This window comes from Ovis canadensis, chromosome 22 (genome assembly GCF_042477335.2).
Source record: "Ovis canadensis isolate MfBH-ARS-UI-01 breed Bighorn chromosome 22, ARS-UI_OviCan_v2, whole genome shotgun sequence".
Taxonomy (NCBI): domain Eukaryota; kingdom Metazoa; phylum Chordata; class Mammalia; order Artiodactyla; family Bovidae; genus Ovis; species Ovis canadensis.
Genome location: NC_091266.1, coordinates 38,823,709 through 38,837,976, shown reverse-complemented (window position 1 = coordinate 38,837,976; position 14,268 = coordinate 38,823,709). Strand labels below are relative to the sequence as shown.

The 14,268-nt window shown below is 50.5% G+C and overlaps 1 protein-coding gene across 1 annotated transcript; it reads left to right on the top strand.

The window, feature by feature from the left end:
- The first annotated feature begins 4,765 nt into the window (after nucleotides 1-4,765).
- CYP17A1 (cytochrome P450 family 17 subfamily A member 1) lies at nucleotides 4,766-11,464 on the top strand. Its single transcript, XM_069566968.1, has 8 exons — nucleotides 4,766-5,279; nucleotides 7,355-7,493; nucleotides 7,694-7,923; nucleotides 8,750-8,836; nucleotides 9,225-9,440; nucleotides 9,755-9,924; nucleotides 10,417-10,520; nucleotides 11,032-11,464. Exons 1-8 carry the CDS (start codon nucleotides 4,983-4,985, stop codon nucleotides 11,316-11,318), a joined length of 1,530 nt encoding a protein of 509 aa, XP_069423069.1. The 5' UTR covers nucleotides 4,766-4,982; the 3' UTR covers nucleotides 11,319-11,464.
- Nucleotides 11,465-14,268: the final 2,804 nt, after the last annotated feature.

The window sequence follows — 14,268 nt, the reverse complement described above, 5'->3', positions numbered from 1 at the left end:
GCATATATATGTGTGTATGTGTGTGTGTGTGTGTATGTGTATATCGGAGATGGCAATGGCACCCCACTCCAGTATTCTTGCCTGGAAAATCCCATAGGTGGAGGAGCTTGGTAGGCTGCAGTCCATGGGGTTGCTAAGAGTCGGACACGACTGAGCGACTTCGCTTTCATGCATTGGAGAAGGAAATGGCAACCCACTCCAGTGTTCTTGCCTGGAGAATCCCAGGGCCAGGGGAGCCTGGTGGGCTGCTGTCTTTGGGGTCACACAGAGTCGGACACGACTGAAGCGACTTAGCAGCAGCATATATATATATATACATATAAAATGTATGACAAAGACTAACAGCATATCTGTTTTGTGTCATTTTCTTAAAAACAGAATTATCACCAAGTAAGTTTTAGAAGGCTGGCTTTTATAATAGCTCCAATAAAGAACACAGCTTCGCTGTCAGACACAGAAATACTGAAAATATACAAAATTATGTTACCAAAGATACACAGGGTTTTCACAGGCAAGGTATGAATCACAGAAGGCTGGGGCAGAAAGGGTCTCAGGAGGTCCTCAAGTCCAGCCCTCTACCAGGAACCCATTCAGAAACAAGAACATAGATTCACCCCTGCTGTGGCAACCAACCCAGTCCTTCACACCACGCCACCCAGCTCTGCATCCTCTCACTCAACTGTGCGGAGGTTACTGGACGTGAGCTCAGATTATAGTAATTACTATAGTACGGATTACAGTAAGCAATGGCCTCCCAAGTCGCAGTCAACAAACAATGTCCAAATTCCATGGCAAGAACTCCTGCCATTATAGCCTCCACCTCTGTCTAGAAACCCGTCTCTAGCTTCTAGTTTCCTTACGTTTTTACTAAATGCCTATTCTTAGTTAGCCAAAGTGATAGTGTTTTAAATACATTCTTCTGTCAAATTCTCCCAATAACTCTTTCAGTTCAGTTCAGTTCAGTCGCTCAGTCATGTCCGACTCTTTGCGACCCCATGAATTGCAGCATGCCAGGCCTCCCTGTCCATCACCAACTCCCAGAGTTCACTCAGATTCGCGTCCATCAAGTCAGTGATGCCATCCAGCCATCTCATCCTCAGTCTTCCCCTTCTCCTCCTGCCCCCAATCCCTCCCAGCATCAAAGTCTTTTCCAGTGAGTCAACTCTTCACATGAGGTGGCCAAAGTACTGGAGTTTCAGCTTTAGCATCATTCCTTCCAAAGAAATCCCAGGGTTGATCTCCTTCAGAATGGACTTGTTGGATCTCCTTGCAGTCCAAGGGACTCTCAAGAGTCTTCTCCAACACTAAAGTTCAAAAGCATCAATTCTTGGGTGCTCAGCCTTCTTCACAGTCCAACTCTCACATCCATACATGACCACTGGAAAAACCATAGCCTTGACTAGACGGACCTTAGTCGGCAAAGTAATATCTCTGCTTTTTAATATGCTATCTAGGTTGGTCATAACTTTTCTTCCAAGGAGTAAGCGTCTTTTAATGTCATGGCTGCAATCACCATCTGCAGAGATTTTGGAGCCCCCAAAAATAAAGTCTGACACTGTTTCCACTGTTTCTCCATCTATTTCCCATGGAGTGATGGGACCGGATGCCATGATCTTCGTTTTCTGAATGTTGAGCTTTAAGCCAACTTTTTCACTCTCCTCTTTCACTTTCATCAAGAGGCTTTTTAGTTCCTCTTCACTTTCTGCCATAAGGGTGGTGTCATCTGCATATCTGAGGTTATTGATATTTCTCCCGGCAATTTTGATTCCAGTCCAAGCGTTTCTCATGATATAATCTGCATAGAAGTTAAATAAGCAGGGTGACAATATACAGCTTTGATGTACTCCTTTTCCTGTTTGGAACCAGTCTGTTGTTCCGTGTCCAGGGCGGCGACCGGGAGGAGCAACCTAACATCCAAGGAGTGGTGGCTGTGCCGGGGCAGGAGGGCCTAGAGGAGCTATCCCACGTTGAAGGTCAGGAAGGGCGGCGGGAGGAGATACCCCTCATCCAAGATAAGGAGCAGTGGCTGTGCTTTGCTGGAGCAGAAGTGAATAGATACCCCACGCCTAAGGTAAGAGAAACCCAAGTAAGATGGTAGGTGTTGCAAGAGGGCATCAGAGGGCAGACACACTGAAACCATACTCACAGAAAACTAGTCAATCTAATCACACTAGGACCTCAGCCTTGTCTAACTCAATGAAACTAAGCAATGCCTGCAGGGCAACCCAAGACGGGGGGGTCATGGTGTAGAGGTCTGACAGAATGTGGTCCACTGGAGAAGGGAATGGCAAGCCACTTCAGTATTCTTGCCTTGAGAACCCCATGAACAGTATGAAAAGGCAAAATTATAGGATACTGAAAGAGGGACTCCCCAGGTCAGTAGGTGCCCAATATGCTACTAGAGGTCAGTGGAGAAATAACTCCAGAAAGAATGAAGGGATGGAGCCAAAAACTCTTCCAGTAGGTTCTATTATTTTCAAGATGAAGTTCAGAGCAGTTATGCAGCCTCTGAGATCCTGTGGGGGAGCCAAGATACAGAGGCAGGTCTTCTGGCTCCCCAGTCCCACTCTTTCCACTGTACCAGGCAGTTTCCAGCTGCTATCCCCCACCTGCTGACATAGCATGAGATGCTTCCTATTTCCAACACTGCTCAAAATCCTCGCCAGGGCTTACTCTGCCCACAAGTCAAAAGGACAGCCTTTCCTGAGGGACAGAGGAGGTGCTCCAATAGGGTCCCCACTCTCTCTGCCTATCTCTGCATCTAAGGAACTCTGAACAGTAACAAAAGCAGTACTAGAACATGGGGAGCTTTTCAGAAAAGCCTACTTTTAGAAGAATCTCAGGCCACCCAAGGGACACTGTAGCCCTTCTCTAAGCGTGCGGTTAAACCAGCAGTCCCTAGAAGCATATATATTTCTTTTGTAAGACTTCTGGTTTGATCACATCTGTGGCTTTTTCTCACCCAGGAACAGGCAGCAGAAGGGTGTGTGTCTGTCCCCACCCCCGCTTACAGCCACTGCTGATTACAGCTACACATTCCGATACAGACATGCCTCTCAGACCAAAGAGGGGGTGGGGGTGGCCTGAGCTCAGAAGCCCTGGAACAAATAGTTGGCAACAGCTGTGTTCTCAGAAGACCGCAGTTGGTCGCTACTGTTTTCTCATTCCACACTAGGTTCCCGGCTATAATTCAAGTGCCCCTACTTCAAACGGCAGCTCGCAAAGTAATCAAGTCTCTGCCACAGGGGTCTGCTGGCTTGGAAAATTCCATCAGGAAGACCAGAATGTGGTCAGCCCCACCCCCACCCCTCTGAGACATTCAGGACGTCCCTTGGACCCACAGCCCTGACCACAGGTTTAAAAGGAGAAAGTCTCTAAAAGGAGCCCTTCTCTTTAAAAGAAGGTCCCCCACCCCAACTCAGAATCTCTTCAGAAGCAGAGAACTGTGAAGAAATCTCTGCTAACTAACCCAATCAAAATGGAGAAGGGATAAAAGGAGTTTTGATCAGGAATCCTGCTCCGCCTCTCCCCCTCCCGGCCTCACCCTTCAACTGTTTCTTCACTAAGGCTTTGGCAATGGTTTTATGGTGTCTAACGAAAAATCAGAACAGATAATCCAGCAAGATCTCAGGGATACAGGAGGGTTAAGAACCCAGCAGTCAGGGGAGTAAGGAGCAACTAGATAGCAGGAAGAAAAGCCTGGAAAATTCTGTAAGGGAGCTGGCCTGCTGTAACTGCGAGACATTTTCTAAAAGGCTCCCTCCATCCAAAGCAGTAGTGTGATAAGTAAGCTCCCACCCTCTTCCCTTTCCCAATCCCCGGACCACCTGTCTAAGACCAAAAGGAAAGGCATCCTTCAAGAGCATCATTCACACTAACACTGGGAATGAAGGGCTTTTTAAAGTTAAGGTCTTAGAAGCCAATAGTTAAAGAATTGATTAATAAATAAATAAAGAAACATTAAACTTAAAAAGAAAAAGAAGTATATGCCACTGTTATTCCCATTATAGAGGAAGAAAGGGAAACTTAAAACAGGTAAGTAACCATAAAGTTACTATCTGACCCAGCGATTCCACTTCTAGGTATTTACCACCCCCAAAATTGAAAACAGGGACCCAAGTAGATACTATGTTCATGCTGCGGACACGTACACCCATGTCCATAGCAGCATTATTCACAGTAGCCAAAAGTGGAAACAACCTATGTGTCCATTAACTGATGAATGAACAAACAAAAGGTGGTATACCCGCTTAACAGAATGCTGTTCAGTCACAAAAAGGTTATGAAAACAGTTTTGGAAGTAGACAGTGGTGATGGCTGTACAACACTGTGAAGCATATTCAATGCAACTGATTTGTACACTCAAATGGTAAACTTCATGCTAAACCTTTTAAGTCATATAGCTAGAGAGCGGTTAAGCTAGAATTTGAGCCTAAACCCATATGACAATAGGGGCCCTGCTCTAATGCAAGGGTTTCACTCCCCCTGGCAAAAGCAGCAAACCAGGAATAAAGAGAACTGCTTCAAGCCATCATTATCTGTGTGCCTTTATATAAACCTGACCCTGGGAGGCCTCACTTTCCTCAGCTGATAAAATAGGATAGCTGTCTGTTGTTTATGATTTCATAACACAGAGAGTCCCGAGCCGTGATTCCTGACCCAGATATCATTTGCTTCTAGCCCACTCTGGAGACGTTGATGGACAGGGAGCAAGGGACAGGGACTAGCTGTCTGTGCCCTTACCTAGCCCCTCCCTTAGGGGTGTGCCCTGGTGTGGAGCCAGCTCTTGAAACAAGCCTTCTCTCCCTTCCCCATTCTGGAAGACAACTCCTGGCTGTGCTGCAGGATAAACTTCCACAAGGCGAGCAATAACATAAAGTCAAGGAGAAGGTCAGGGGAGCCCTTAAAAAGGCCTTCTTGCACCCTAAGGTGGGTGAAGCCACTCCACAGCTCTTTGTCCTGCCTGCTGCCACCCGGACACAATGTGGGTGCTCTTGGCTGTCTTTCTGCTCACCCTCGCCTATTTATTTTGGCCCAAGACCAAGCACTCTGGTGCCAGGTACCCCAGGAGCCTCCCATCCCTGCCCCTGGTGGGCAGCCTGCCGTTCCTCCCCAGACGTGGCCAGCAACACGAGAACTTCTTCAAGCTGCAGGAAAAATATGGCCCCATCTATTCCTTTCGTTTGGGTTCCAAGACTACTGTGATGATTGGACACCACCAGTTGGCCAGGGAGGTGCTTCTCAAGAAGGGCAAGGAATTCTCTGGGCGTCCCAAAGTGGTAAGTAATGCCTCTCATCCCTCCCCTCACCAGCCCCTGAGCATGTCGAGCTCTTCAGCCAAGGCCATACCTGCAATGCCCCTTCTAGTTCCAGCAACCTGTGATTCTTCCAATAACAGACTGGTGGGGTTATGGGTGGGGAGTGACCCCTCAGACCTCACCCAGGCTCTAAACTAGGCAGGAAGAAGTAAAGGAAGACTTTATTTTCTGGCTTTTTCTGGAGATGGGACAGGGTGGGGGTAGTGGTTTGAGGGGGTCAGGGAAAAAGCTGAAAAAGTGAAAGTGTGAGCCGCTCGGTCTTGACCGCCTCTCTGTGACCCCATGGACTAGCCCACCACACTCCTCGCTCCAGGCAAGCATACTAGGGTGGGTTGCCATTTCCTACTCTGGGCAATCCTCCTGACCCAGGAATCAAACCCAGGTCTCGCCCATTGCGGAGAAGTTCTTTACCATCTCAGCCACTTGGGAAGCCCAAGAGTCTAGCTCTCTGAGCCTGAAATCTGAGCTCTCATATGATTCACTGAAAGAGTGTATGTAAAGCATTTAGGCCAGTGCTGGAAGTTCTCAATAACTAGCCTTGATGAACAGAGTTCACATGGAAAACGGGTTAGTGATTCCTGTCCTCCACAAAGAGTTGTGAGGGGGAAGTACCCTGATTCTTGGAGGGCTGGGATCACTATTTTCTTGGAGCTTCCTGGAGCTGTTCCAGCCCTAGCACTTTCAAGGAGGACGCTGAAGATTCAACCTGTCGAGCTTTCTGTTTGCTCCTGGGGGCAGAAGGCAGTGGGAGCTAGTCATCCAGCAACACTGCCAGCCTCTGACACAGCACCTGGCTGCAGGGTACTCCCCTGAATGTCCTGGGCAAGGCCCCCTGGCTGCTTATCTTTGATCAGACCAAGGCTTGACTCTTCTTTGCTTGGGCCAGTCGGCCTGGTCTGTGGGCCAACTACCCTCTCCCATCTCTGCTGGGCTGGTCTCTCCAGGGCAAAGAGGAAGGAGGCGGCTAGTCTGATGGGGCCTGCAGATCCGGGGATAGAAGAGGGGAGGTCTGGGGGGACCTGTATAGTTTTGGGGGTCCTCTGGGCAGAAGCAGCTTGGCCCAAGTCCCGACCGGGTGGACAAGACATGTGCCTCTCCCGATGTGGCCCTGTAGTGCGTACACGGCTGGCAATGGAAGTGTCACGCGAGTGTATGTTCCTCAGTTCTTTGTCTCATCACAACAAAGATTTGCCGGGATGGACATTAAAGCCCTCGGCGCGTCACAGCTCTCGGGTCTTGGACAAACCGTGTTATAGCTCTTAGGCAAATCAGTGTTATAGCTCTATTTTATTTAGAAGATAGAAGGAGAATCCATCCTTGAAGTGTGAGGGCATGCCAACCCAAAGACTTGAAGAGAAGAGAGTGGAGGAGTCCATGGGGGAGGGAGAGAGCGGGAGAGGGAGTGAGAGAGGGAGAGAGAGAGGGAGAGAGAGAGAAAGAGTGCACGCACACGGGAAAGAGAGAGAGTGCTCTGGCTCTTCCTTTTATATGTTTTTGCCTTCCCCTGGGCCTGCCCCAGGCAAATTGGGCTTAGCAGGAGTGCTGTTTGTTCTACTGAAGTCTTCACTCTGGTCCTCGGACCTACCTTTGCCCTTCCTTGTTTTTTAGCCACCACCATTTTGGACTCCTTTTCCCAATTCTACCTACCTAACAGAAGGGAAAACTAAAGGGGGCTCAGCTGCTGTGCCTTTAGCAGCCCCCATCCCCAGAGGACCCAGGGAAGGGCAGGGGCCTGGTGTGTCCTCAGTCTCTGCTCCTACAAGTTTAGAGAGTCCATCCCATCACAGCTGCCTCACCCTGTCATTGATCTGAACAATCTAACTCAGGGTTCTTTCTTTCGCCTTACTCTGTCTCTCTGTTGGAGCTGGGAGTGTCAGGCCAAAGGTTCTGTCCTACCAAGGCCTTGCCGTCAGGGTGGAGTGAAGCAGGGAGCTCTACAAGGAGGCTGATGACAGGTACCAGCCTCTTTGCCCTCAGTGAGGGCAGGTGGATGGTGCCTGAGTCCTTTGTCCTATGTCCTTTCCTGCTTTCCAAAGGCCACTCTAGACATCCTGTCAGACAACCAAAAGGGCATTGCCTTTGCCGACCATGGTGCCCACTGGCAGCTGCATCGGAAGTTGGTACTGAATGCCTTTGCCCTGTTCAAGGATGGCAACCTGAAGTTAGAGAAGATCAGTGAGTGCCTGGCTGGCCCTGGGCTCAAGGAGCCTGCAGAGGGCTGGGGAAGGGGAGGGTTCTGGGTGCCTCCATTCCACATTTTCTTGGCTACCACTGCCATCTGCTGGACATCTGCTGTCTTAGATTCAGATGGAACTGGTCGAGATGGGGGTGAAGGGATGGCTCAATTCCTCCCTCACATCCCCCTCTCTGCTCAGTTAATCAGGAAGCCAACGTGCTGTGTGATTTCCTGGCTACCCAGCATGGACAGTCCATAGATCTGTCCGAGCCTCTCTCTCTGGCGGTCACCAACATAATCAGCTTTATCTGCTTCAACTTCTCCTTCAAGAATGAGGATCCTGCCCTGAAGGCCATACAAAATGTCAATGATGGCATCCTGGAGGTTCTGAGCAAGGAAGTTCTGTTAGACATATTCCCTGCGCTGAAGGTGAGGATGGGGCCAGGCCCTACGGGCAGACCTCAGCACACCCTGACAGTATCCCCAGTTCTTTCCTCTTACAGTTCACTCCAGACCCGCATTTTTTCCTGACTACCTCAATTACTGTGACCTCTGCCTCCTCTGACTCTTCAAAATCTTGCTGCTTCTCTACAGAAATAGGTTTAGCTTTTACACTGTGCCCTGTGATACTCATGGTAATGCTGGTGGTGGGGTTTAGTCACTCAGTCGTGTCTGACTTTGGCGACCCCACGAACTGTTACCCACCCGACTCCGCTGTCCATGGGATTTCCCAGGCAAGAACACCGGAGTGGGTTGCCACTTCCCTCTACAGGGCACCTTCCCAACCTAGGGATTGAACCCACGTCTCCTGCATTGCAGGCAGAGACTTTACCCACTGAGCAACTGGGAAATGCCATGTGCCAGTACCAAAGCTCCACATTCATGAATCACGCATTCCTTTTGGAAGTGGGCTTTATTATCCCCATGCAGATGAAAATACAGGCTTCAAAAAGTTAAGGAACTTAATCACGCCTTGAGACTCATGTCTGAGTCTCTGTTACTACTGTAACAGAGTTTACTGTACTGAGTTTACTCTGTTACTACTGAGTAAAGTCTCAGTCATTGCTAGATGTTCGATTGAAGGGGGAAGGGGAAGTGGAGGTGACTCCTTTCTCCCTTGTTTGGAATTGTCCTGGTTGTCACTGATGCTCCCATTCCGGGTCCCTCTCCTGCTTTCCATTCTGGCTGAAGGTTGGGGTCAGGGTGGGAACTCACCAGGGACGGCCAGGGAGAATCTAACATTTCTACTTTGCAGATTTTCCCCAGCAAAGCCATGGAAAAGATGAAGGGTTGTGTTGAAACGCGAAATGAATTGCTGAGTGAAATCCTTGAAAAATGTCAGGTAGGTGATGAAGCAGAAGAGATGACGAGTTAGGTGGAAAGTGGCAGGAGAGCAGGGTAGGGTCCGTTTTGGACAGTGTAGCAGCTCCAGCACCTAGCAGAGAGCCTGCCATGTAGTAGGTGCTCAATAAAACCTGACTTAACTAGTAAATAGGAGTAGAGACGTGAGGAACTGAAGAGGACGCTGAAGGGTCCCGTCCACCCTGCAAATTTAAAGAGGGCCCAGTGTTTTCTCCACTCCCACAAGTTCATGGGTCCTGACGAGCCTCCCTCCACTCCCTCATTCCCAAGTGGGAGAAGCCTTTGTGTCTACAGTCTGGGTGAGAGTATGGCAGGGGTTGCAGATGGGGCTCCTTCCTCTTCATCGTCTCCCAATCTCACCCAACCAGGAGAACTTCACCAGCGACTCCATCACTAACTTGCTGCACATACTGATGCAAGCCAAGGTGAATGCAGACAATAACAACACTGGCCCAGAGCAGGATTCAAAGCTGCTTTCAAACAGACACATGCTCGCTACCATAGCGGACATCTTCGGGGCTGGTGTGGAGACCACCACCTCTGTGATAAAGTGGATCGTGGCCTACCTGCTACACCATCCTTCGGTGAGTTTCTCTCCACCCGAGCCTTCCCAAGCACTCTTGACCCCAGGCACTCTCACTTCTGCTCCAGAGGAAGGGAGAGTCAGTACCTCGGGATTTCTTTGCAGGATGCCTGGGCTGAAGCACCCTTTGCCCAAGCAGTGGTTGGCTCTCGTCCTTCGGTGGAGCTGCCCCATCTTCTGCAAGCAAAGCCGGGGTTGTAGAGCCACCACTGGGAAGGGTCTTGCCCTTTTGGGTGTGACAGTAGGATTCTTCTAAGCCCTCGCTTCTCCTGGGCTGATACACCCTGGTAACATCCACCCTGTTCTGGCCCTCAGTTGAAGAAGAGGATCCAGGATAGCATTGACCAGAATATAGGTTTCAATCGCACCCCAACCATCAGTGACCGGAACCGCCTTGTCCTGCTGGAGGCGACCATCCGAGAGGTGCTCCGAATCCGGCCTGTGGCCCCTATGCTGATCCCCCACAAGGCTATCATTGACTCCAGGTGTGCCTTCCCTCCCAGGAACGTCCAACCCACCTGCACCCTCCCCCAGCATCTGACTCTTCCAGCTGGCTGGTCAACCTACAGTCAACCACTGACAACCGATCATCCTACCCATGACCCTACTGACCAGTGTGTCTTCTACCCACTGACACTCACTCACCCATCGACCTGACCTCCCTCAGAAGCTGCCTGCCACCTGGGAGACATGTGCTCCTACCCAATCCAAAACACACACGCAGCAGCTCAATATGCACACCCACAGGCCCTAACAGACACACAAGTGTTGATCCCAAGTGCTAGTCAGGAAGAGAGGGCTGGATTCACATTCAATCTGGCAGAAGCTGAGGAGAAGATGCAGGAGTGGGCATGAGGGAGTGGCATGAGGGAGCAAAGGACTCTTTTCCCCAGGGTAGGGACCACGGAGACTTGGGGCAGAGCAGGTGGGGAAGGACAATACTCCAGACCCTCTTTTCCTCTCCCTCTCTGGGGCAGCATTGGCGACCTTACCATTGACAAGGGCACAGACGTTGTGGTCAACCTGTGGGCACTGCATCACAATGAGAAGGAGTGGCAGCAGCCCGACCTGTTCATGCCCGGTGAGTCCCTGTTCTGTCCTGCCCCCTGGCCACACAGCGCCCTCTGTGCCCACCTCTCCAGCATTGCTTCCCTTCTGCCAAGCTTCCTACTAGAAGACTCCTGACTCCCACTACATGGACCTGTTGACACCCCTAGCCTACCCGACACTTACCCACATTCTTCACAGCTGGGTTTCCCACTCTCCTTCCACCAACTGCAAGCTCCTCTTCTAAGAAGGCCCATAGGCATACGTCTCCTGTGAAGTCAGCCCCCTCTCCTGTTGGATGGTGCCATTTTCATCTGTTTAATACACCTTTTCATCCTTTCTGAATATTCCATCTTCTCTGTGTGATTAAGGGCTACCTGAGAGCAGGGCATTTATCTCTCCTAAGATTGCCGCCCCCCCCAAATAAGGCTGTCCACCTTCCCAGACTGGGGCTCCCCAGGCAGGGCCTTGTCCTTCCCCAGTCCTCTACTGACCCTGGCCTGGCCCCTGGCTGATGCCTCTCCATGGCCTCCCCGTTTCCACAGAGCGCTTCTTGGACCCCACAGGGACACAACTCATCTCGCCATCGTTAAGCTACTTGCCCTTTGGAGCCGGACCCCGCTCCTGTGTAGGTGAGATGCTAGCCCGCCAGGAGCTCTTCCTCTTCATGTCCCGGCTGCTGCAGAGGTTCAACCTGGAGATCCCGGATGATGGGAAGCTACCCTCTCTGGAGGGCAATCCCAGTCTCGTCTTGCAGATCAAACCTTTCAAGGTGAAGATCGAGGTGCGCCAGGCCTGGAAGGAAGCCCAGGCTGAGGGTAGCACCTCATGACTCCACCCTATGTGACTCCCACCCCACACAATTAGAGGAGCTCCCCCACCCTCTCCCACCATTCCTTCTTCCTCCCCGCCCCGTCTGCCTTCTTTCCCAGCCTGTAGCCCTGGTAGTGATGTGCATAAAACAGGTCTTTCTCCAAAGGTCCTTGAACAGCTCCTTCGTTTGTTCACTTGTTTCTTTCAACAAGTATTTTACTGAACACCTACTACGTGCCGCTCACTCACTGTCTCTGGACCCTCAGGCTACTTGGCTTCATGAAACTTAAAATTCTAATGAGGATTGACAAATGAACATTTCAGAGACTCATAAGTGCTTTGGAGTCAATTTGGAGTCAATTATATTCAGTGCTGATGATGTAAGGGGAATGGCCGAGGTGGTGAAGGCTGCTGTGAATGAAACGGTGGGGGAGGCATGAAGACTGGGGGGAGGAGCCCCCTGCTGAGAGAGCAACAGGGAAGAGGTTCTCAAGGTAGGAGAGGCCATGCCGCAGTCTACAGCCTCTGCTCGGGCCAATGAGGGGAGGAATGGTCCCTGATGAAGTCAGACTGCAGGGAGGGCCAGGTCCCATGGAATGTTTCTAAGTGGGAGGAAGGAGTTTCAGTTTCTAGTCCAGATATGAGAGGAAGTCATAGGAGGGTTTATACATTTAGGTGGAAATATCTGATTCATATTTTTAAAAAATCATCCAAGTGGAAACTGGTCTGCAGAGAGATGAGAGTGGGGCTGGGGGAGGAGGTTGTGCTGGCCCCTGAGAGCAAAACGATGGTGGCTTACACCCTGGGGATGGCAGTGGAGATGGCAAGAAGTAGTGGGATTGAGTTTACACTTTGAAAGTAGAGCAGCAGGTCATGTTGGCTTTGATCCAGTGATTGCTGTGTGTACCTCAAAGGTTTGTCTTTGGGAGAGGTGTCTGTAATCCACAAACTCAACCCAGCACTACCCCTCCCTCTTGTCTTGTTCCCCAAAGACTGGCAGGTCTCCTTTTCCTTCTTCTCTACTGGAGTAACCACGACCAGGGAAGGGCTTCCACAGCAGCCTTCTGCTGAAGCACTGAGGCTCTGTCCCCACTCCCCACCCCCAAACCCCAGGACGTCTGTAAATGCCTTACTAGAAAACAGAACTTTCTTCAGACCTTAAAACCAGCATCTTTAAACCTTGGCCGCTCGCCAGTCTGCAAGCAAACGATGTCCTGAGATGCCCTGGGAGAAACTGGCCCTTGCTCTTTAGCCTAGACAGAGGCCCCAACCACAGCTCCCTGGCGCCAGCCAGACCAGGGTCAGATCATCAGTGACCCAATCCTTCTGACTGGAGAAGGGCTCTGGACCGGTTGGCAGGGCAAGCCTGAGACCCTCCTGGCCAAGTTCCAGACAGATGAAATCAAGGGAGCCCCACAAGGAGGGAGGGTCGTTTTCCATCACAGCAGCATCTTCTTCCTTCAAAGAGCTTTGCTAATCCAGGGGTACCTGACTCCTGGCCCCCAACTCAGTCCTAGCCTTCCCTGGCCCATGACCCTGAGGCCTTACTAAAGAGCCCAGAGGAGTCAGTGGGCAGCTGTGGCTGACTCAGCCCCGAGCACAGGCAGCCGAGAGAGATGACACCACCCGTGAGCTTATGAGAATGGGGTTAAACTGGAGATGGCCCCCTCCTTCTCCCGGGTCCCTTGACCCCATCGGCTGGTTGCTGATCCAGAGCTGAGCAACCCTCGGCTCAGAAAGTGGAGAGAGGCCCAGCTGGAGGAGGGAAGTGCTCCAATCTGCTCTGACTCTGAAAGGAACAGGTGAACAACATCCCCTTTAGAAGAGGTGGGCAAGTGTAACCGGGATGGAATCAACCACTCCCCAGCTAGATTCAGACCATTGACTGGCCGTGAAATGAGAGGTGAAGAGGAGAAACCTGAGGGCCGGGGGGGGCAGGCATGTGGGGCGATGACGTGCCCTAAGGGCAAGAACCCAGAATATTTCAGTGATGTGGAATGAGGAGCCAGCACGCTCTCCCCACAGGTCTTCTGCATCTGTGCAGAAGGGCTTGGCTGTCTGGCTGGGGAGAGAGAGTACAGAGTTGAGTGTCCTTTCAGGAAGTGACCTCTGACACCTGCCCAAACTGCCCTTCCCCTGCCTAGAAGGCCTTTTCCCAGCAACCTAAATCTTTTCAGTGCTCAGCTTCTGTTCCTTGGTGTGGAATCGCATGTGCATCTGAGCACCTGCCTGGGCTGCAAATGGGTGTGGAGACCTACAGCGACACTGTCTGCCCCAGCATCTCTGGAATTCAAGACTGAGCCCTCTTGTGTTCTTTTGGCTGAATGACAACCTGACAAGCAGAAGGTCAGACACACAAGAGAAATGAGTCAGATGCTCTACATCACTCAGCTAATTGGTCTGGTGATTAAAGAAGGAAATCCAGATCTTTGGCAAAGCTCGAAGTTCTTCATCAAGACCCTACAGCCACCTTTTCAGCCTCAGACTGCCCTTAACCAGGATAGTGGTGTGATGGCAAATAAACATTAAACAACACAAGTTACTTGGTGCTGGTGAGAGGAAACAGCCCTGATTTGCAGTGTTCCGCCGATCACGGTGGTATGAACATTTCCATCGTGACCAATTTCAAGCCATCAATATAATGTCACACAGGAGCTGGGGAAGAGACTCACAGTAGCATAACATACTATTTGCCATTATATTACACAGTTGATACCATCATACAGTATTCCCACCCTACCTCAAGGGCGCAGATAATAGCAATATAGCAAAATAATTAGGAAATGATCAGTTTTGTATATTTATTACCTTTGTTTTACATATAATTTACTCAATTGCAAGCTTATATAAGTTCTCTGATTAAATAGCTCATAAACTCCTGAAAATTTAATGATCAGTTTTTAGGAGTTGTTAAGAGCTAGCCTTCGCAGGAGAAACAGGTTGTCCCTGTCCTTCAGAAGAGTGGTTCC

Coding starts and splice junctions, on each gene's coding strand:
- CYP17A1 (XM_069566968.1), top strand. CDS start 4,983: ATGTGGGTGCTCTTGGCTGTCTTTCTGCTCACCCTCGCCTATTTATTT. Junction 5,280..7,354: donor TCTCTGGGCGTCCCAAAGTG/GTAAGTAATGCC, acceptor TGCTTTCCAAAG/GCCACTCTAGACATCCTGTC. Junction 10,521..11,031: donor GCCCGACCTGTTCATGCCCG/GTGAGTCCCTGT, acceptor CCGTTTCCACAG/AGCGCTTCTTGGACCCCACA.